This window comes from Lemur catta, chromosome 17, assembly GCF_020740605.2.
Source record: "Lemur catta isolate mLemCat1 chromosome 17, mLemCat1.pri, whole genome shotgun sequence".
Taxonomy (NCBI): Eukaryota; Metazoa; Chordata; class Mammalia; order Primates; family Lemuridae; genus Lemur; species Lemur catta.
The window spans coordinates 27,188,769-27,211,839 of NC_059144.1; the positions used below are offsets into that span (position 1 = coordinate 27,188,769).

A 23,071-nucleotide genomic window follows, 5' to 3' on the forward strand; every position below is an offset into this window, starting at 1 on the left:
ACTCAGTCCCTCTACTAAAAGGATTTATTGTGCCGTTAGGGGACAGGGTGTGGGGAAGCCATGAGCAGAGGTGAATTAGCAGTACAGCACGGTATGTGATGTGCAAGTGAGAGATTCTGGGAATTCAGGGAGGGAACCCTTAAAGAAGACTTTCTAGAAGCAGGAAAATCGGGCTTTTCAGCTGAATTCGGTATTGGAACCTGGGTGTCTTGGTTACTGATTCACACTGCTATTCCACATCAGCTTATCAATTCATTCTGAATACAGTCACCTTTAGGGCAAGTATGGGCTGGTGGGGACATCCCAGGGTGGCTCCACTGCCATTTCTGTGGCCTCACTGGGGGGAGGTCTCAGGTCCAGAAGCTCTGATTGTTCCTAAGGGTCCTGTCCCCACCCCTCTCCCTCCCCTCTTTTGAACTTCCTCAGAAACAGAGGGAGTCAGTGGTCACTCCCTGCCCCATTCCCCACCAGCCTTGGGTGAGGAACCTGTCCCAGACAGTATGAAGACAGGGAGTCCCAAGCACTGCTTTTGACCCCACTACCATCTTGCTGCGAGACTTGAGCAAGACATCTCATTCTTCTGGTCCCAAGTTTCTTCATCAGTGAAATATAAGGATTGGCCTAGGACTAGAAGATCACTGAAGTCTCTTCCCAGCTTGAATTTTTTTATTCTCTACAGCTTCAGCCCATCCCACTTTTTGTAGGAGAGCTGGCTGTCCCCAGGAGAGCCATACTGCCCCTTGTCCGTGGAATCCCATGCAGGGCAAAGCTAAACCAGTCCTCTGCTGGGAGTGAAAGTGCCAAGCTATTATTACAAGGATAGCTTGGGTTTAGACAGAGAACCTTTGGTCTGAATCTTTGTGTGTCATAAATGTTAGAAGCTTTAGAACCTTGTCCAGATTTGCCTAATGTGATAGAATGTGAGGATTGAGTGAGGCAAAGCATGAGAAGGGCTGAGTAGTCATAACAGTATCAGCTAATGATGTGTTGAGCAATCGTCGTGTGCCAGGCACTTTTCTACATGCTTACATTTATCCTTCACAAACAACTAGGTGGGCACTGTGCCCATTTTGTATGTGAGGAGACTGAGGCATGGAGAAATTGAGTAATTACCCAAGGGCACATCCCTAGAAGGTGGTGGAGATGGGATTTGAACTCAGGCAGCTTCGTAAACCATAGAGCATCAGAGAAATGTGAGAGAATGTTGTTATTATTATTCCCGACTGATGTTTGAGAAATCTGACAGCTCTTTCTTACCTTGAGATTTTTCCAGAGGAGGTTGGCTAGACTCCCGTGGGGGCTCTGGTTAGGTTGGGTGCTGTCCCACCCACGCAGGTGGAGAAGCTGGGTCCTTTGGTTCATGCTTTGGCGGCAAATGTTACTTCTTTGTAAGATTAAAAGTTGTCTCAGGGGCTCAGTGAAGAGAAATGACTTGCCCAAAGTCACATTGTGAATTGGTGTCCAAGCTAGGGGTGGAACACAGGCGTCCTCAAACAGGACTCTACCAAGTCAAGAACATTAGGATTGCAAGGGACTTTAAAGAGGGACCTGATCATTTTCTACATGAGAAAACAGAGGCCCAGAGAGAAGTAACATGTCTAAAACAGCTGGAGGCCGGGCGCGGTGGCTCAGGCCTGTAATCCTAGCACTCTGGGAGGCTGAGACGGGAGGATCACTCAAGATCAGGAGTTTGAGACCAGCCTGAGCAAGAACAAGACTCTGTTTCTACTAAAAAATAGAAAGAAATTAACCGGACAACTAAAAATATATAGAAAAAGTTAGCCAGGCATGGTGGCGCATGCCTGTAGTCCCAGCTACCTGGGAGGCTGAGGCAGAAGGATTGCTTGAGCCCGGGAATTAGAGGTTGCTGTGAGCTAAGCTGACGCCATAGCACTCTAGCCCGGGCAACCCAGTGAGATTCTGTCTCAAAGAAAATCAATAAATAAAAAATAAAACAGTTGGAGACATGTAGGCACTCTGACCAAGTGTATAACATTACAGAAGTTTCTTAACTTTTCTGCACCTCCATTTCTCGCCTGTAAAATGAAGGGCCAGACCAAAGGACCTCAGCGATTTCTTCCAGGTCTTTCTTTTATTCACAGCATCCAGCTGGGTAATTTTTTTCCAAGCCATTCTGCACGTGCCCACAGTTTGGCTCAAGAGGCACAAGCTCCAGTGTATTCACTTTCTTCAGAGTCAGGACACTTTTGTGGGGAGCTTAGTTCAGGATGTTTCTTGGATGTGGGTCCCCTCTGGGCCACTCTGAAGGAGTCTCTGGAGCCTGCTCAGCCCCTGAGCAGCAAGCAGCCAAATGAGTTGGAACAGTTTCACCAAGGTTAGCTTGACATTTATGGCTCGTTTTCTTAATTCATTTGACTTGATGTGCCAGTCTCTAGAGTCACAGAGCTGACTTTTCTTGTAGACTTGGCAGAGCTGGGAGGTCCAAGGCACGTGGGGATTGCCCTGGCCCTGTCAGGGAGGTGCAGCCGGGCAGCGCTTCCCAAGAAGAGCTGTGGGCACCCACACCTGACTGAGTCCCCGGCTCCTTATGCAATCTTTCCACGGCCTCTGCCTCTGAACACCTGCCTGCAGCAGCACTCAGCCAGCTCCCAGTGTACCCAGAGCACCTCACCCAGATCTGCAGTGAGGAAACCGAGGAAAGTGGTCTCAGCTCAAGAACAATGTGATTCAGTGCACGTCTGCACCGGACACGGGGCACCAAGCGGAGTAAGATGCAGGCACTGTGCTAGAGGAGTTTATAGCCACATATAAAGATTGACGATTGTGGAGCAGAAGTGAAATCATTGAACATGTGCAAGATGCAGAGATAGCGTAGAGATATGATTGCCACTCTCAGTATATCAGGAAAGATTTTTTTGGCGGAGGCGGTATCAGTATCTGATCAGCATTTGGGAGGACGAATAGGAGTTTACCTACAGAAAGAAGGGGTAGGGGTTCGGGGCCACTTTCTAGGCAGGGTCTCCTAACTCTGTGAATTCAAAGGCTAGCATAGCTCAGTTGCTGGCTCTAGATCAGTGGTTTATAAACTTCAAAGATTACATCAGGTTAATTTGGGTGGGGGAGATTAGAGGGGCAGGAACCTGCATATTTTAATAAATGCCTCAGGTAGTTCTGATGCCTGCAACCTGTCCTCATCCTGAGCTCCTGCCTCTGAGACCCTCAGGACAGGAACAAAGCCCAAGTTTGGGGGGTGAGAGCGAGTGTGGCACACAACCAAAAACTCAAACCAGAATTTCCACGATGGCGCCCATGGGCATTTGAAAGGTGCCCATCCCAAATACGTGTTACTGCAGTGCCTGGCTTCCGGCTTCTGCATGAGCGAGGAGCCAGGATGTATTTATGTATCTGTTATCTGCTCTGTCTTTAATTCCCGCTTTTCAAATAAGTATTAAAACACAACAATTTACCACTTTTTTTTTTTTTTAGCCAACCCACCTTTCCCGTAGGGTTGTCTGCGAGGAACAAAATGAATGTGAAACTCATGTTCTCACTGCTTTTCGATCCCTCACGTGCCCCTTTCACCCACCTGGAATCATCCTCCCATCCTTGTCCCCCTGCCTTCTCCTTGGTGAATTCTAGCCAATCCTAAAGCCCCATTCAAAAAGACATTTTATGGGTCCAGGAGATCATTTTTTTTTTCCTGAACAATTATATGAAATGTCAAAATATATAAAGAAGTAAAAAATCATCTATGATCTTATTGCTCACATGTTTCTAACATTTGACAGTGTTCTATTTAATCTTTTCTCTGTTCGTTGTTATTTATGGAGCTGGGATTATACATTTTACAAGGCATGAGTACGAGACAGAACATATAATAGATACGTCCTACTTTTTCCCACACCTTTTTTTTTTTTTTTTTTGAGACAGTCTCACTTTGTTGCGCGGGCTAGAGTGAGTGCCGTGTTGTCAGCCTAGCTCACAGCAACCTCAAACTCCTGGGCTTAAGCGATCCAACTGCCTCAGCCTCCCGAGTAGCTGGGACTACAGGCATGCGCCACCATGCCTGGCTAATTTTTTCTGTATATATTTTTAGTTAGCTGGATAATTTTTTTCCATTTTTAGTAGAGACGGGGTCTCGCTCAGGCTGGTCTTGAACTCCTGACCTTGAGCGATCCACCCACCTCGGCCTCCCAGAGGGCTAGGATTACAGGTGTGAGCCACCGCACCCGGCCCTTTCCCACACCTTGATCACAGTTTCGATCATGTGTTTTTGACTAAACATTATGAGCATTTCCGCCATGTTATTAAATAGCCTTCAAAAATAAGATCATTTAAAATGCATCATATTCCATTATATAGTTGAGCTATTATCCCCCTACTGTTACTGTGACATCTATCTTCCTTTTTTAACTGTTTTGCCTGGATTCAAAGCCCACTCTGCCTATTTACTTGCTGTGAGAACTTGGACAAGTCACTTAACTTCCCTGTGCCTCAGTTTCCAGAGTTGTTGAATGGAAATAATAATTATATATATATAATTATTTCAATTTTATAGGTGTTGTGAGGATTAAATTAGTTAATATATGTAAGGCAGTTAAAACACTTAACTTTCTATGTTAACACTGTTTTGCCTATTATCATTTATATATACACATATTTTTAAAATATTCATTTATTTTATAATTATATAAGTAGTAATTCTCATTATAGAAAATGAAAACATTACAGAAATAATGTTAAATTTAGTTCATATGCACATAGTACATCCATCAAATTGGTCATGGTGACTATCTAAGACAACAAAATTATTGGAGACTAACCTTCCCCAATTTTTTTGATTCAAATGAATTTATCATATATATATGCAATATACATACACTATTCTATAACTTGATTTTCTCACTTCACGATATATTTGAGACATCTCTCCATGTAAGTACTAGATTGAGTTTACTTGTTCTTTTTTTTTTTAATCTTTTTTTATTTATTTTTTATTTTTTATTTTTATTCTTATTTCAGCATATTGTGGGGGTACAAAAGTTTAGGTTACGTATATTGCCCTTGCCCCCCCACCCCCCTGAGTCAGAGCTTCAAACGTGTCCATCCCCTAGACAGTGTGCATCGCACTCATTATGTATGTATACACCCATCCCCTCCCTCACCCACATTTGCCTGACACCCGGTCTACTTGTTCTTTTTTATAGCTGTTTAATATTCCATTGCATGGCTGTGCCACAATTATCTGACCACTCCCTTATTGAAGAACTTTTCCTCTAACATTTTTGCTGTTCCAAACAATGCTGCAATGGACATATTTACATGTACACTTATGTGCACTCATGTGAGTTCTTCTATAGGAGAAATTCCTAGACATGGACTTACTGGCTCAGTGGGTATGTAGATTTTTAATGGTTTTTTATACTCATTGCCAAATAGCTACCTGCAAAGGTCATACCAATTTAAACTCCCACCGACAGGGTATGACAGTGCTTGTTATCCCACCTGGGAATGAGTATAGCAGTGAGTATCATCCTATGCTTTAATCTCTGCCAGTCTAATAGGTGTAATCTCTGCACCTCTGTAATGGTATCTCTTTGTCATTTTAATTTTCTTTTGATAGTAGTGAGGTTAAAACTATTTTCCTACGTTCAGTGATCATTTGTATTTCTTATCACAACTGCTTGCTCATTGCCCTGTACTGGTATGCTTTTCTTCTGCGCCTTTTTCTTATTGATTTATAAGTACTTTATACTATTAATATAGCAAATCTCTATTGAGCGCATATGTTGCACATATTTTCTGTATTGATTTTTCTCGATCATTTTTCTCTCTCTTCTTCAGAGTGAATAATTTCTACTGTTTTATTTCAAGTTTGTTGACTCTTCTCTGTCATCTCTATTCTGCTAATAAGCTCATCCATAGAATTATTTAATTTCAGATATTGGTCCTTTTTCCAGTTGGATATTGCCATTTGGTTCTTTTTTTATATTTTCTATTTCTCTACCAAGAGTTCCTCTCTTTTCATTCATTATGAGCATATTTCCCTTTATTTCATCAAGCATAGTTACAGTAGCTGCTTTAAAGACTTTGTCCAACAATTTCAACATCTGGCTTATTTTAGAGTTGATCTCTGTTGATTATTTTTTTCCCATGAGGATAAATCGCATTTTCCTGGTTCTTTGTATGTTGAGCAAGTTTGGATTGGACCCTGGATACTGCTATTTTGTCTTTTGTTCTAGCAGCCCACCTTGGACAGACTCCAACTGCAAACGGTCTCGCCTGCCGTGGGCAGCAGCTCCCACATCAGCTCAGTTCTTTTATCTTCAGCTGAACTGCTGGTCATCTGCCTCGTGCATGTGAAAGAGGTTTGGGCAGTTTCCTGGACTCCCTCTTTCCAGAACTCCCCGCTCACTCTCCAGCAATCCGGGTTGGCCTGGGCCCTGTTTCCTGGTTCCTCCTGTCAGGAAGCTGCAGCGTTGTCACTGCTCTGTGCTGTACCCCAACAGTGTCCTGTCCTTAGGACAAAGCCACAGAAAGTACAGCTCACCCCATGCTGGTGGCTTCCTCAAAGTTTTGACTCCCCTCCAAAATCTTCCTCCTTTGTTCACTCTCAGACATCTGTCTTTTCTAGTTTTTTTTTTTCAGAGTGTATCATTATATGCAAAAGGGTTCATCTGTTATGAGCATATTCCCCATCCCAGAAACAGAACTACAAGGTTTTTGTTTGTTTATATGTAACTTGAATATTTTTAGATAGTCAAATGTATTTTTAGATAGTCTTTTATGGCTTCTGAAATGGGTGATCTGCTTAGAACTATCTTTTCCACCTTATGAGTATTAAAAAATGTTTCTTTCATGTTGGCTGGAACTTGGATTTATGCTGGACTTTGAACTGAAAACTGTCAAGGCCAGTGTTACTGTAGTTTCTGTGGGAGTGGAGAGGAGGAGAGAAGAGGGCAGAGTCCAGGGACCAAGTGAATAAGACTGACCTTGGCGAGCCGGCTGGGCCTGGTGCAGGGTGAGCAGTGACCAGAGCGTACAGACTGAGACAAGGGCAGAGAGCTTTTGAGGACTGGTCTACTTCCTTCTTCACTGTGGACCCCAGCCAAGAGGCGGTGTGGCTCTCAGCCAGACTTGTCACTCCGGTTGCAGCCCCATTTGTTTTCAGCCCACACCAAATACAGACGTGTGCCCCAACAGGGCACAGAGACAAAGCTGTGTGGTTTGCTGGCTGGGTGGCAGGCTCCAACCTAGATGTGTTCTGCTCCTCAGAAGGGCAGTGGAGCGTGGAGGTCAAGGCTTTGGCTTTGGAGTTAGGCACACATAGGTCCAAACTTTGACCTTGCCATTGTTAGCTGCTTAACTTCCTTGAGCCTCAGTTTCCCCTTTTATGAAATGGGCATCAAAATAATACCCATTGCACAGGGCTGGGAGGATTTCCATGAGACAATGCTCACCAAGGCTTAGCACAATAGCTGTCCCAGGGTAAACTCACTTGATGTCTATCAGGGCAAAGATGTGATGTTTTGCCAGTCACCTGCTGTGTGGCCTTAGGCAAGCTCTGCAGTCCCTGGTTCTGTCTGCAGGAATTTCCACGTCTGGAATGAAGCCTGGTTTACGAGGCCTGACCTGGGCCCCTCATTCAATGGATGGCAGGTGTTAGACGCGACCCCCCAGGAGAGGAGCCAAGGTAACCCTCCGCCAGCACTTCTCTGGGCATGGCTCTAAATCATGAGCCTCTCAATTATTTACAGCAGTGGACAGCAACACAGGGAAGTAACCCGAAAGCCCTCCCCATCTCTGGAATGTACAATGGGATTAAAACAAAAACATTTTTAAAATAGATTTCCCCTTCTAATTTTGTTTGGCTCCAGCTGCTATTTAAATGAGTGCCTTCCCTGTACCCATACTGGCTGCTATTGCTGCCACCGAGACCCTGGCACGGGCCAGGTGACAAGGGAAAGAAGCCTTCCTCTGCCAGTAATGATTTCCCTGCACCACCTCTAGCAGCCGGTCCCTCCCAGTGCAGAACCTTGCCGTTCCCCATTGCCCTTGGGGTTGGTCCACACTCCCCACCAGCTCTGGGCCTCCTTGATCACAGCCCAGAGCAGCTCCCTCTGCCACGCCCCTGTCCTAGGCCTGTGCTCCTGCTCTGGCCTCTCTCCCACTTCCCTCCCACGAGGAGTTGGATCCCAGGCTCTCCAGGAATTTTTCCTCTTCCCTTCTCTGCTCTCCAGCACATGCTTTGTGTGTTTACCTTCATTTCGAGTCGTTTCTTTGAAACATCAAAAAAAATGATTTATGAAGTAATATGTGCACATATTTGAAAATATTCAAACTTTTCTAAAACGACTTCAATGAAAATTGTCTTATCCCACCCCCAACCCCTAACCCTTCCATCAGAATGGATGGGTGTTACCGGATTTGGGGATTGGGGAGTTACCTTGCAGATATGTTCAAGGCCATGATTGTTCAAACTTTTCATTGCAATCCCTTGGTGGTAATAAAATCAAGTTAGTGGGTTGTGACCATCATTTTAAGAAATGAAAATGAAATGGAGTGGGAGAAAAAAGGAAAATAAAATAGCATGGCTCATTAGATACAGCAAGACTAAGGACTATTGTCTTTTGAAACTTTTGTTTCAGTATCAAATATGTGCCAAGACATCAAATGTATTTCTTTCTAGGGGTCATGGGTAAAAAAAAAAAAAAAAATTGAAAGTCACTGATAAATCAGTCTATCTATCTATCTATATAAAATCTATCCATCCATCCATCTGTTTGTCTATCCATCTATTCATCTATCCATCCGTCTATCCATCTACTCATCTATCTATCCATCCATCCATCCATCCATCTATCCACCCATCCATCTATCCGTCTATCCATCTATTCATCTACCTGAGCTACCTATGCTGAGTGCTGAGAGGAGGGAGGTAATGGTCAGGCTTGGGAGCTCAGAGGAGCAGGAGACCCTGTGGGCTGGGAGTTCTGGGAATTCTTCCAGGAACAGTAGGGCAACAACCTTCTAGGGCAGAATGATTTGCAGAGGTAAAAAAGCAGCAGCCACCCTGAGCACAAGAAAGCAAGACTTTAGGAAACAGACCAAGGACAGTGGGTCAGCACAGATTAGGTACCCACAGAGGTACCATGCAGGATTGAGCCAGTATTATGGAGAGGGAGAGTTTGACCAGGGTGGCACTGCAGAAAGATAACAATAGCCCGGGAGGGTCTCTGCTGAATGCCAAATGAGCAGGGCAGCCAGTCAGGGCTGAAGGAGCTTGGCAGGGCAGAGGCAGGGGGTGGGATGGGGTAGAGTGGGGGAGCTATGGAAGGCCCTCAGGGGAGCGGACCCTAGGTGGGCTCTTGTGGGTGGGCCTGGCCTTGGCATATATCCAACCTCTGCATCCTGGCCACCAGGGGTGTTCCAGTGTGGCCCTGCTTCAGTCCACGCTGTGCGAGAGGGTGACGTGAAACTGGAATTCGACACACCCTTCGTCTTCGCGGAGGTTAATGCTGACCGCACCAACTGGATCCAAAATAGCGCCAACGGCACACCGAAGAAGAATTCTGTGGACACTCGCTCGGTCGGCAGGTACATCAGCACCAAGGCCGTGGGCAGCTACTCCCGCATGGACGTCACGGAGAAGTACAAGTACCCAGAAGGTAGGAGGGGCACTGAAGGGGCGGTGCCACGTGGTGTGAGGATGCAGTGTGTCCTCCACGGTGGGATAACAGCTTTGAGGGTGAACAGGGTAGACGGCCTCATCCCCCCGCGCATTCCCAGCCAGTCCCGCCTGAGTGATAGGGCTGCCCTCGCAAATCCAACACCCACTCCCAGGATTGTTTCCAGTGGGGACTGAGCTGCCATGGCCGGCCGCAGTGCCAGTGGAAGTTTGCTGCAGGGCACAGGTGGCTGACAGCTCAGTTCATCTCCAGCTGTGTCCCTTTCTCAATTGTACAACTGGGGTGACAGCACCATGGCTGAACATCACATGGAGAGACACGGGCCCTGTGGAAGGCCCTCAAGGGGAGAGATTTCTCCGTCACTCTGCTTCCCTGGCCTCCGAGAAATGGGCGGAAAACACCATCTGAACAAAGAAATGGACAAAGAGACCCAGAGACTGGGCTTATGCTATGTGCACTCAGCAGCCTCCCAAGAAGCCAGATGAGGTGTGATTACGTGGTAGAGTGAATACCCTAGTCCCCGAAATCACAGGCATCCATCCAAGTGCTGGGTCCCCCAAAGTCACTTGGAAGGCCAGTTGGTATGGGGCTGCCTTTACTCAAATTGCATTTGTTTCTTGGAAGTTGCTTTTGGAACCAGCAGCATTTATCTCTTTGACGATTCTCAATGGTGACAATAGTTCTGCATTTGAGTGTGAAATTCACTTTTAGATACATTTTTAGTGCTTTCTCTAGCAGGACGCAGTCAGTCCTTAACGAGCTCAACATCTCACTCTTTCTAAAATGCTTCAAAATAGTTGATTCCATTGATCCTCATAGTCTGTTTTGAGGGGTCAAGAAAAGTACTCTTGTAAAGGCACCTACAGTACCCCCTAAACTGTGCCCCAAATCTGTGAGCAACTACTGGCTGTTGGTGTTGGCTAGAATTTACAAAAGAGGAAAGCTGAGCACAGGAGATTGGTCTGAATCCAAGTCCAGATGGGTGACTATTCCAGGGACTGGTGCTTGTGGACGTTTTGAGGCACCACCCTAGGGTGATGAGATGGGTGCAGTCTGCCTCTGTGGGCCATTTCCAAGGCCGAGGTCAGATGCACCTTCTCCCAGTCAACTGGCTGTTCTCAGTCTGGGTCCTCCTGACAGACAGCCGGGGGCATGCTGGGCCCTGGGGGTGCAGCAGAGAACACCGCAGGTAAGGCCAGGAGGGTGAGGCGGGGAGGGCAGATATAGGACAAGTATTTTCAACCATGTCATGAGGTAGAAACCAGTGTAGGGGGCCAGGGACACAAAGGTGAACCCCAGTCCTACCACTCATGACTGTGACCTCAGCGTGTTCCCTAGGACCTCTGATCCCTGGTTTCCTTACCTATAAAATGAGAACACCAGTGCCTGCCTCCACTGAGACTTAAATGAGCTAATGCACACAGAGTGCCGAGTGCAATGGCTGGTGTGTAGAAAGGACGTGAGAAATCACAGTGGTAATCTTTATCAATTTGAACATCGACAGCCTCACTGAAACTGTGACCTCCCAAGGTGACTATTTTGCAGGCACTGCTGACATGGAAGTATGATCCCATGGGATTCCTTACCTTACTCTCACACCTTAATCCTGCTTCTTGGGGCCTCTGGCTATCCCAGGTAACCCTCCTAGACAATGGAGAGGAGCCAGGTGTGGCCAGGTTGGGGGGATCCCTGCAGGACTCGTGGCAACACCCTAGCCCCTACGTGACAGCAGGACAGATCACCTGCCTGATGTTGCCCAGCTCTTCTTACCCAATGATACCAGCTTGTCTTTGAGGGCCCCAGGGAGGAAAAGCTCATAAAATGGGTTGCTATGCATTGACGCAACAGCAACACCAAAGGGAGAAAACAGCAGCAGCAAGCTTAGTCTTGAGTAAGCCCAGCAGGTGACCTATATAGGCATCGAGGCTCTGAGCCTCATTGTGCAAACACACCTGCTTCGAGGTCCCCGGCACGAAGGCTCAGGTCCCCATACAGCCTTCAGCTCTGGGTGTGGACTTTCAACTCCATCAGAGGATGGGAAGGCACCAAAAGGAACCCAGCCCACCAGGAGCTATGGGCATAGGTAATCTGGCGGCCCCATCTCTCTAGTAGGGTTCAAAATGGGAGGAACCTTAGACCAGGGGTCCAGACACCCCCCTCTGTCTCTGTCTCTAATCCTCAGAGTGGTCTGGGTCAGTTGCTCCTCCTCTTAGGGCCTTAATCTAGCACGATGGATTTGGATGAGTTGGTCTCTGAGGTCTCTGCCAGTTGTCACACGTGACTTACGGGAAAGGGCTCGCTGAGTTGCAAAGTGCTTATAAGTCATCTGGTGCCTTAAAAATTTCACAGGTTGGTTGGGGAAGGTAGAGGACCATAGGTATGGTTGTTATGCAGATATAAATGTGGCAATTCTTCTTTGTGTACCTCCATCTGTGTTCCTGGAAGGGCAATCCCTTCTCCTTTGTAGCAGATCCATCTTCAGGCCGAGGCAGAAGGTCCTGTGCGACTGGCTTAGTCAGCCTGGCTCAGAGGCTCGCAGGTGGTTACTCAGCACGTAGTGCCCCAAGTGCCATCTTAGGGCACATCACCCTCACCCTCTGCGGGTCACTTACACCATCACCTTCAGCAGTACCCGTAGCCTGAGCCAGTCAGAAACCTCATTCTTTCATCCAGCCCCTGCACTGTGGAAACCTGGAATCTCTCGACAATTTAAACTAGTCATAACTTGGAACCACACCAGCTGAGGGATGTCCTTGTCGACCGGCAGAGACCCCAGTGTCACTCTTTGACTCTTATAACACCTTTAGAAACAAGGCGGAATAATGTGGTGAAGTGTTTTAAACATTTCTGAATCATAACCTTGGTTTTTGCTTATGGATTTATTCTAATCCTTTTCAGCTCAGTTTTTGTTATTTATTTAAAAATTATGTTTGTTCTTTAAGTTTCATCAGAACTTTGATCAAAGAAAGAAATCTAACTTAATGAACATAAGCAAACAGTCAAGCCACGTGGTCATTTGGGGCAGGTGCTGATGCAGCTTCCTCTACGGACTCTCAGGCGTTTGGAACTGATTGGAAAAGCACCAGCGGCCAGCTGGTTTGCACCCTGGGTCGCGGGACACTCTCCTGCGCTCAGGTGGCCACCACATCCCTGAGCTGCTTCTGTCTTTTCCCACCACACAGGTTCCAACCAGGAAAGACAAGTGTTCGAAAAGGCTCTGGGGCAACTTAAACCCAATGCATCATTTGGCCCGACATCTGCAGGGGGATTGGAAGCAGAGGACCAGGAGCCCAGCATCTCTGGGAAGTTCAAGGTCGCTGGCATTCTGGCAGTGGGCAAAGAAGTCAGCCTAGTCCTGCTGCTCAAAAACCTGACCAGCGAAGAGAAGACGGTGACAGTGAACATGACAGCCTGGACCATAGTCTACAACGGCACGCTTGTGCACGAGGTGTGGAAGGACTCGGTCACAGTGTCCCTGGGCCCCGAAGAAGGTAACTTATCCTGTAGCTTGGTGGGGATGCACCAATCCAAGGTAGGTGATAGTCTGTTGGGGCTGGAGGGCTTCTGCCGGGCTTCGGGTTAGTCAGCCGGCTGAGGATGGGGCAATGAGTGGCCCCAGGGTTAAGCCTTGGGCTCCGATGCTTTGGAAGTTGCTGTCTCTACGAACAGCGCAATCCAGGGTGGTGCCAACTAAAATCCTTTTACTTCCGGGGGGAGAGAGGAGGGAGGCTTTGGCAGGTCATCGTCATGGCACGATATCCCTTACAGGTGTATACCACCTTGCAGGGTTTGCAGAGCACATCCTTATACACTACCTCATTTGGCCTTCTAAAAAAGGAATAGATTTTAGTATCTATTTTATTTTATTTTATTTTATTTATTTATTTATTTATTTTGAGACAGAGTCTCACTCTATTGCCCAGGCTAGAGTGCCGTGGCGTCAGCCCAGCTGACAGCAACTTCAAACTCCTGGGCTCAAGTGATCCTTCTGCCTCAGCCTCCCAAGTAGCTGGGACTACAGGCATGCGCCACCATGCCTGGCTAACTTTTTCTATATATTTTTTTAGTTGTCCAAATCATTTCTTTCTATTTTTTAGTAGAGATGGGGTCTTGCTCTTACTCAGGCTGGTAGTATCCATTTTATAGAGGCAGAAAACTGAGGCTTAGAGAGATTTGTGACTTGCTTAAGAGATTAAGTATCCTTGCTAGCAAGTGGCAATGCTGGGTCTTGGTCCCAGGCCTCCTCATGCTAATCCAGCGCCACCCCGTGTGCTATGTTGTATTGCTGCCACCCCCTCCCACCCCACCCCCACCCCACAACAAGTCACTTCTAAGGTCTGGTCCTGGAAGTGTGAGTGGCAATAACCGCAGGGCCCTGAACCCTTGCCCCGGGTCCCCCACAGCTGCTGGGGGTGGGTGGAGTTAGAGGTCTGAGCATTTGGGAGAGACAGTGACTCCTTGCCCCTGGGTAGCAGGGACGGGACGGGAACAAGGTGGAGCAGAGGAAGGTTGGTGCCACACAGGGATTAGGAGGCAGGTGTGCCTACATTGACAAAATCCTTCCAGCTGTTATGAAAAGTTTGGACTTACAAAGCAGATTAACAAGGGTGGGGTGGTTATTTGCTTCACATAAGGAACTAATAGAAACTGATTAATTATACAGCCCATCTTGAAAGAATTCTGTCTGCAGAGAAGCTGAGAGGTGTCACACCTGTCAGAAGACAGCATCCCCATGGCAATCTGTCTTCTGGCAGAATTTTAGCAGAAATCTTGTCAGGAACAATTGCCTGCTCCGATTTACCTTTGAAGCTCAAAAAAAAGAAAAAGCTATTTTTGAAGGTCAAAACAATTCACGAGAGGGAAGTGGTTAAAAAAAGGAAAAACATCCTTTTGCAAGAGATAACAGAGTGGACTGGGAAGGGGGTGGGGACAGAGGCAGGGGAGTGTCCGAGTGTGCTGTGGCCAGTGCATACTTACTGGGTGACTCTGGCTAAGTCTCCCTCCGTTTCTGAGCCTCAGTGGTCCCTGAGCCCGAGCGCTGGGCAACTGGTGCAAGGGCCTGACCTGTCCACCTTCGGGGCAGTCATGGCCAATTCCTCCAGTGCTAAAAGCAGAGGCAGCTTCCTCCTCATGGTTTTACCTAAAAGAGCATGTGACACCGTTGGCACCCCGGGCCACCCAGCCTGACAGGCTGAGGCAGGGCAACACCCAGGACCATGTTTAGCCCGAGGAATGGCAAGAGGCACCAAGGGTTCCCTTAGGGGAGAGGTGGGCCGGGCTCAGATGGTGCAGGGCCAGGTGAGGGGTCTGAATGTCATCCCTAAGGCAGCAAGGAGCTGTGGACGATTTTTGAAGTGATATGATTTAGAAAAAAACAAACCTAGTCTTCTAAAGCTTTCTCTGGCTGGCATGGGGATGGTTTGGAAGCAGGAGAGACCCAAGGGGGGATGTGGTTCCGGATGCTGTTGCAATAGAAGTGCAGGTTAATAGACAGCCAGGAGGACCCGAGGCATTTATTTAGCCGATACCACGGCTTCCCTTTCTGCCTATTCTTGTGTTATCATCAGGATTGCTGTTGTCACTAAACAATCAGGTAGCATTTGTGTTCTTCCCCTGCCCCTTAGAAGGACATTTGCCTGCTGACATTTCCCAGGGTTGGGAGGAAGCAACCCGTCCTCTTGGGAATCTGCCCAGCCAGCCAGTGTCCTGGTCTCCCTCCCACTCGCCCAGGCTTGGCGTCAGTTCTGGAGAAGGTCCCGAAGCCATCCCCACTCCCTCTCACTCTGCTCCCTCGCTCCCCCTTCCAGAAGCGCAGCATCCTGTGAGGATCTCCTACGCTCAGTACGAGAACTACCTGAAGGCGGACAACATGATCCGGATCACAGCCGTGTGCAAGGTCCCTGGCGAGGCAGAGGTGGTGGTGGAGCGGGACGTCATCCTGGACAACCCCACCCTCACCCTGGAGGTAATGGGGTGGGAAGGGGGCCTCCCCCAGCCAGCCCAGCCCCCCACGAGACCCCCCACCCCTCCCCCTGAGCCTCCGCCTTCCCAAACCACAAAGGAAGGCCCTTTCCTGCTGGGAGGGGCGGAGAGCTGGGCCCAGCTCAGCTCCAGCGTCTGCCAGATGGACCAGCCAAGAACCCCGCTCAGGCCAGGGTTCCTGCTCCCCGTCTGGTGAGCTAAACTGGAACGGGAACATTTGCCTGGCAGCTTCTTTGGTCCTAGTTCCAGACCCCCTGGGGATGTCAGCAGAGGAGGGGCTGCAGGGAGCTCATTCACCACCCGCTCAGCTCCTGAGCATCTGCGGTGTGCTGGGCCCTGCCAGGCTCGGGAATCACAGAGAGGCACAGGTGTGGGTGCTGCCCACGGCAAGCCCATGTGTCCTTCCAGGGCCACAGCACAGCCCCTGTTCACGGGCCAGATCAGAGACAGGCGGACCCACATGCATCTCTGTCACCCTACAGTGACAGAATTGTGGACTCCTAGGAGGCTAGTCCAATGTCCTATACCCTGTTGTTTCACACATGAGTAAACTGAGGCCCAGAGAGAAGGGGATAGCCGGTTACTGCCAGAGCCCACGCTAGCCCTCAGGCCTGGGACTCCCAGCCCATGCCCTTTGCAAGGTGTCCTGGGACCTCAGTAGCCAGCGACAGCATCTCCAAAGTGCTTGAGAACAAGGACTCCTCTTTTTCTGCTTTTAGGGCTCGCTTTTGTTTGCAGGCTTCATTCCCAGGCATGTGGGGCTCGTAGGTGTGTGTGAGGCCCCTGGTGCAACTCTGTCCCTTCCTCGGCACCCAGCGGGAATACCTGTGCTCACCTTCCAGCCCCTGGGCCCAAAGCCCCCAGCCCAGGGTGGATGGCACTGAGCCAGGCAGCATAGACCTGAGGGCTAAGAGGCTGGACAAAGACAGGCAGACAGATGGGTAGAGAAGATGGGTCTCCCCCTGGGCTCCAACCTCATACATCGGGCCCCTCTCTTGTCTGCTGTATCCACCATCTGCCCCAGCTGTCTTGACAGCTTTTTCTGTCCAATCACAATGCCACCAGCTTCCCAAGCCCCAGATGACTGGAGGAGCCGGAAAAGTCATGGCTGCCCTGCCCTGGCCCCACCTGCCCCTAAGCTGCAGCCTAGCTGCAGGGGTTGCCGACCTCAGACAGAGAGCAGGGGGACCCCGGGTGTCAGCTCTGATGCGGGGTCCAGTTCTCCGTGCAGCTGCCTACGATTTCACCTGTCACTGTCATGGTTAGTCTGGACTGTGCTTCAGAGTGGGACAGCTGGTCCCCAGCTTGGAGGTTAGGGAGCCAGTTTGGGGGCAGCAGAGAGAGGCAGGAGATCAGACCTTGGTCCATGTAACCAAATGGGCCTGGCATTGTACCTGAGCCCCTCCATTTATCAGCAGTGACACTGGGCAGGTCCCTTTATCTGAGTCTCAGTTGCTCCAGCTCTGTCATACGGACAGTAAAGTACTCCCCTTCCGCTCATCCTCAGGGACACCTTTCCTGATCCCGCCGTCCCCCACCGTAAAGCCTGGTCCCAGTTACACACCCTCAGAACCTTCTGTCGTCTTCCTTCACGGCATGTGTCCCAGCTGAAAGAGTATCTTTCTTTATGCAATGAAATGGTTGTGGTCCCCTACCCAGCTGTAAACTGCACAGCAGGTGCTACCTCTGTTCTGGGTTCATCACCGTCTCTCTTGGCACAGTATCTCAGTAGATAATCAATATTTGTAAGAGAGAAACAGCCCCCTCCTCGGGGCAGGATTGGAACAGAGCTTCTTGGCTCTGGGCTTGCAATCTTCCCTGCCCGGAGCAGAGCTGTCAGTCCACGCTTGTCCCCTGCGTGGAAAGCCTCTCCTGCTCCACGAGGCACTTGCGAGAAACACTCCCCATCTCTGTTAACGTAAACAGCCGGCCGAGTGCCCATCCCAGCTCCCGAGGCCAGAAAATGACGCTGGGTAGCGGCCAGTTCAGTTATGAAAACATTCTGCATGAAAATGATCAGTGTTTAAATGAAGTTAGTGTTTTCCCCATTATATTCCCTTTTTCTTTTATTCAGCACTTTGGCTCAACATCTTTTGGATTTCCATAGCTAGTCTAATTTATCTGTAAAGACACTATAATATGTTTAGAAAGGAAATCAGAATACATACAGGCCAGAAATGTGCCATTGTGAACTCTCTCATTTAATCTTTTAAAAAGACTCTTCCTCCTCCCTCTACTTAAGCCCCCCCAGAATCAAGACATTCTTGTCCTGATTGAATGAATCAGTGCGTAGCTCGCTCCCAGCAGGGCACAGGGTTTTAAACTCGGGAAGGTGATCTGCATGAAAACATAATATTGGGTAAAACCCCGTTATCTCATCTGGCACTGATGGGCAGTTAGCATTGAGGACCTTAGACCGTAGACTCAGACCATAAAATCTGAACATTGTTCCAAAGGGTGATGTCCTTCAAATCAATCCATGACCTGTGGCTGTCAAACACAGGTTTTTAGCGGCCCCCTATCCTCTCCTGTGGGTGCATTTACAGATAGGAGAGGGTGCTAAGCAGAAATGAAGAAAGAAAAACAAATTCAAGGCAACCTCAAATATCAATGTGGAAAATACGGCCCCATTTCTGTAGCTTTGTTAGATCCCAATAGCAGAATCGCAGAAAATTATGCTTCACTCTTCAAATCATGCCTTACACTTAAATGAGTTCTACGGGACAAATTATAGTGCAGATCATGGTCTCCAGAATGCTTCAATTATTCACAAATTATTTGTAGGTGTTGCAGAAGCTATCAAAGAAAAGCGAGAGTTTTGGAACCAGCTGAGCCCTGCTGTTTCCTAGTGTGCGAAGTTTCCAAGTTGTTGAGTCTGTCTGAACATCGGCTTTGTCCCTGGAAAATGGCTGCTCTGGGATTAGTGGCAAGAGAGACAAAAACCAGCCTAACACCCAACAGCAGCCTCCAGCCATCCTCAACACGAAGAAAAGAAATCCATATGCATTCTTCCCTGTCCTGTGGGATCTCATTTTGTCCCTTCTAGCAGGGAGGGTGCCTGCTCTTCTTTATCAGATGAGGAAGTCAAGGCCCAGAGAGGTGACTGTCTGCCCAGGGTCGCAGCTGCTTCTTGGCAAAGCGCAGCAGCTTCCGTCTTTGTGCCTGAGGACACAGTCCTGGTTGCTTTTTTGACCCCAAACCCAGGCTTCACCTTCTCTGACCCCTGATCAAGGACAGCGCTGCTATGGTGTGAGAGCCGGGGATGGGGTGGGGGGTGACCTTCCTGGGAAGGGGGTAGGTTTGAGGCTTTAAGAGAAAAAACAGGGCCGTGAGCAGGAAGTTTAAGGAAAGTGATGTTGTTAAATTCAACACGAAAATGTTCCTAGCCCTCGGAGAGCCCGCGGTGGAACTGGGCTGTCCGGGGACGCAAGGGCTCCCCTGCCCTGGATGAGCCTGAGTCGGGCAGGGAAGTCATAGTGCTCTCGGCCGCTGCGCTGTGCCCCGTCTCCCTCCGAGCCTGGGTTCCCCGTCCACAGCATGGATGACGGCGATGTCCTAGGAACCCCCTGCGTGGACACCGGGAGGCTGTCTGACACAGTGTGCCTGGCACCTACAGGACTAATTACGTGGCCCTCCCTTCCTCGGTCCTCAGTGACAGCCTCCCCTTCACCAGGCACCCCTGCCCAGCCCCACCGAGTGGCAGGCAGGGGCTGAGCGGCGGGGTCCTGACTCGGCGCCCCTCTCTCGGCAGGTGCTGGACGAGGCTCACGTGCGGAAGCCCACGAACGTGCAGATGCTGTTCTCCAACCCCCTGGACGAGCCCGTGAAGAACTGCGTGCTGATGGTGGAGGGCAGCGGCCTACTGCGGGGCAACCTCAAGATCGAGTGAGTCCCAGGCCCGAGTGGCTGTGTGGGGACAGTGGCAGGGGGTGGCAGGGGTCTGTGGGGCCCCCAGGCAAGGCAGACAGAGCTCCCTTTGGCCTTGGGTTCTCTACTGTTCGGGGGGTCTTGGAACTGGAGAATCTGCCTTTGCATTCGGTTTACCCAACTTGAACTCCTGGGAAGTCCAGGTCCCCAGAGCTAAGAGCTGGCCCTCAGGGCGTAGAATATTTGTGAGATCATGGGACACTCCCCTCCCTATTCCCCTGCTGAAGTGTCCCAGGGCTGGAGGGGCCTGGTGACCCAGGGAGGCAGCTAGAGGGAGCTAAAGCAGCCCAGCCCCCACCAGAGCAGGACGCCAAGGTCTGTGCATCTCGCATCACTGACCCGTGCCCTCCCCATCAGCGTGCCGACCCTGCGCCCCAAGGAGCGGTCCCGGGTCCGTTTTGAGATCCTGCCCACTCGGAGTGGCACCAAGCAGCTGCTCGCCGACTTCTCCTGCAACAAGTTCCCTGCAATCAAGGCCATGCTGTCCATCGACGTGGCCGAGTGAAGGGCCCCAGGGGCCCCCCCATACAAACTTGGGTAACACAGAGCAGGGAGGGCTCACCTGTGGAGTGAGACCCCTGCCCATGCCGTCCAGCCTGGGAAACCCACTCTGTCCCCCAAGACTGCCGGATGTGGACCTCCAGCCTCAAGCACACGCCCCCTCCCCTCCCCCTAGGTTGGCCGGGTCTACCCTGGCCCATGACTTGGTCACTTTTGCACGTTCCCTGGCTGCTTCTCCCGAGGGCCTGCTCTGGGAGCCCCATGGCCCTACTCATCCCTAGCGCCCTTCAACGCTGCAGGACAGACCAGCCCCGGACTCAGGGACTCTCCGGATGGATACGGGGCAGAAGCTGGCTTGGACCGTTTACTGATCCCTAGCCTGCGGTTGGGGCATTCCAGGGGATGCTTAGTCACCTGCCACACATCCACACCCTTACACTCAAAATAAATATTAAACCAGTGCAGCCACGTGGCACCGACTCTGCCAGACTGCTGTTTCCCCTAAGGCGGTGAAGGAGAGAGGGGAGCTGGGGTCATCCCTTCCAGAGAAGGGATGACCTTGGGGGCCTTGTTCCCTGTGTTCCAGTGTCCAAGGGGAGTGGGCTTGTTCTGCATGGCTCCAGGTGCAAAAATAGGAAGACATTTCAAGTCAATTTAGGAAAACTTTCTAGTATGATGTCCAAAAATAGATGAGGCCACCTTGGGAGACAGCCCCTTGTCCTGGTAGGCTTCATTCTCTGTGTGGCCAGGCAATCTCTTTAGGGCTGTTCTACATGATTCAGTGTAAGAAGTGACTTCAGAGTCTTTGCTGCAACCCTCCGGCAGGGCAGGCTGCTGGTGGTGGCCACAGCACTGTTAACTCAACCAGAACTTTCTCTGCCTTCATACACACTCTGATGGTTCTTCTGCCTTTGTCCCTTAAAATAACCCCAGGCAGATCCCATCAGCTTTCCAGTCACTTGTGTTGTCTGATCCCATTTTGACAATTCTACATCACTCTCTGAATTTAAAGGACCCATCCAGGCTAGGTAGAAACCTTAACCTCACATCCAGCTCAAAGCTTCTCCCCTGTGCTCAGCTCAGGCCTTGCCCGTGTTTGCAAAGGAGGCACTGTCTGTTTCTCCTCCACCTTCGCTTCCTCCCTTCCCATTGCCTGATCCTTCAAAGTCGGAGCAGGGAGAGAGAGAATTAGAAGGAAACTGACAATCGTGTGTTTCCCTGGTGCTGATGTAACGTGGCCAACAACACCCTCTGCCTCGCTGGCATTTAAATGCAGGCTTTCTGTACTGCGTGTTGCCTGACACAGGCAACGTGGCCCTCAGCTTCGGCCCCTGGAGGTCCCCTCCACTACCTCTAGCTGTCCTGGAGGGAGTGGCGCTTTCATAATGGCCCAGTTCCCTTTCGTGAGGTCCACTAGCCGCAGGAAGTTCATACCTTGCCCCACCCAACAGCGGGCTTTAGTTGTCAGTCTTCTTAAGTGCCACCCTTACACATTTGAAGATAGAATGCCACTCAGTATAAATTAGTCACTGCCTCTGGAGAATGCTTATGAAGTGCCAGGCTCTGCACCAAGTGCTTTATATGCAGTATCTCATTTAATCCTCTCAACACTCCTATGGGACAGATGCTAATATTCCCCCATGTTACCATGGAAGAAGGTAAGGCTCAGAGATGTTGAGTCATTTGTTCAAGATCACAGAGCCATGAAGTGGAGAAATTGGGGGTCAAACCCTCTAACTACCTTCAGAGCCAAAGTCACTATGCTAATGTGTTGGACACTTTTGGTGGCCCACAGTCATTTCTCCTTCTTTCTTATTAATTGGACCCTGTTTTTTTTGTCTGGGGTCCAAAACCAATGTGATCAGCCTCAGAAGATAAATTCTGATTGGTCTCATCCCATCATGACAATTTTCTTCCGTTTTGCCAGTGATTGCTTTGGAGGTGGACGTGACCTCATCTGGCCAATGGGATATAAGGGGAAGTTTTGACAAGCCTTTGGGAAAGATTTCCCCTCTGAATAAAAAAGAGAAACTTGCTCCAGGCTGGGCAATAGTGAGACCACCGTCTCTACAAAAAATAAAAAATTAGCCTGGCTTGGTGGCACACGCCTGTAGTCCCAGCTACAGGAGACTGAGGCAAGAGGATCACTCGAGCCCAGGAGTTTAAAGCTGTAGTGAGCTATGATGACACCACTGCACTCTAGCCAAGGAAACAGAGCAAGACCCTGTCTCAAAAAAATAAAAAATAAAGTATCCCTGCCCTTTTTTTTTTTAATAGAATCCTAAAAGGAGATGTCTGGAGCTGTGGCAATCATTCTGTGAGCATAAGAGGAAGACAAAAAGAATAGAAAAAAATGACTCAGAGCTCTGACATTGATGAGATATTGAATTAACCAACCCTAAAACCACCAAATTCCAGACCCGCTATTAAGTGAGATAATACATATTATTGTTTAAGTCACTTTTGCCTGCGCATATTGTACTTACAGCTCTCTGATTTAGCTGTATTGCTGTCACTGAGTTGTACAGAGATGAAGGAGTCCCAGCCCCCTGGCCAGGGAGCGCCACGTTCAGAGAAGGAGCAGGCCCGTTACTGAACTCCTGTTCCAGCTGCCTCCGTTCAAAGCCTGGCTCCGTCCCTTCCTAGGTGTATGAGTTTGGTCATACTATTTAACCTCTCTTTCCTTGGTTTTTCTGTTTTGTAAAATGAGAGCAATAATAGAACCTACCTCATAAAGATTCAATACACCTGGTGTGTAGTAGAGGCACAATAAATATCATTGGTGGCAGAGTGTTGCAAAGATAGGCACAATAATTTCTTCCGTCCCTGTAAGCACAGCCCTTTTATTGAGACCACCATTCCTTCCCATCGAGAGGTAGGGTCTGTTTCCTACTTCTCGGATCGGAGCTGGCCCCTTGACCTGCTTTGGTCAATAGAACATGGAACAAGAGAGGTTGTGTGAATTCCAAGGATTAAGCCTCAGGAGGCCTTATGTGCTTCTGTTCTCACCC

General features: G+C 49.3%; 1 protein-coding gene across 1 annotated transcript in view; it reads left to right on the plus strand.

Moving 5' to 3' along the window:
• TGM3 (transglutaminase 3) overlaps nucleotides 1–20,064 on the plus strand; it is a 64,562-nt gene extending 44,498 nt beyond the window's left edge. Inside the window, exons 22-27 of the mRNA XM_045528432.1 lie at nucleotides 7,551–7,654; nucleotides 9,384–9,629; nucleotides 12,833–13,141; nucleotides 15,458–15,615; nucleotides 19,384–19,517; nucleotides 19,917–20,064. Of these exons, the coding sequence (XP_045384388.1) occupies nucleotides 7,551–7,654; nucleotides 9,384–9,629; nucleotides 12,833–13,141; nucleotides 15,458–15,615; nucleotides 19,384–19,517; nucleotides 19,917–20,064 (1,099 nt within the window). The remainder of the gene's footprint in view (nucleotides 1–7,550; nucleotides 7,655–9,383; nucleotides 9,630–12,832; nucleotides 13,142–15,457; nucleotides 15,616–19,383; nucleotides 19,518–19,916) is intronic.
• Nucleotides 20,065–23,071: the final 3,007 nt, after the last annotated feature.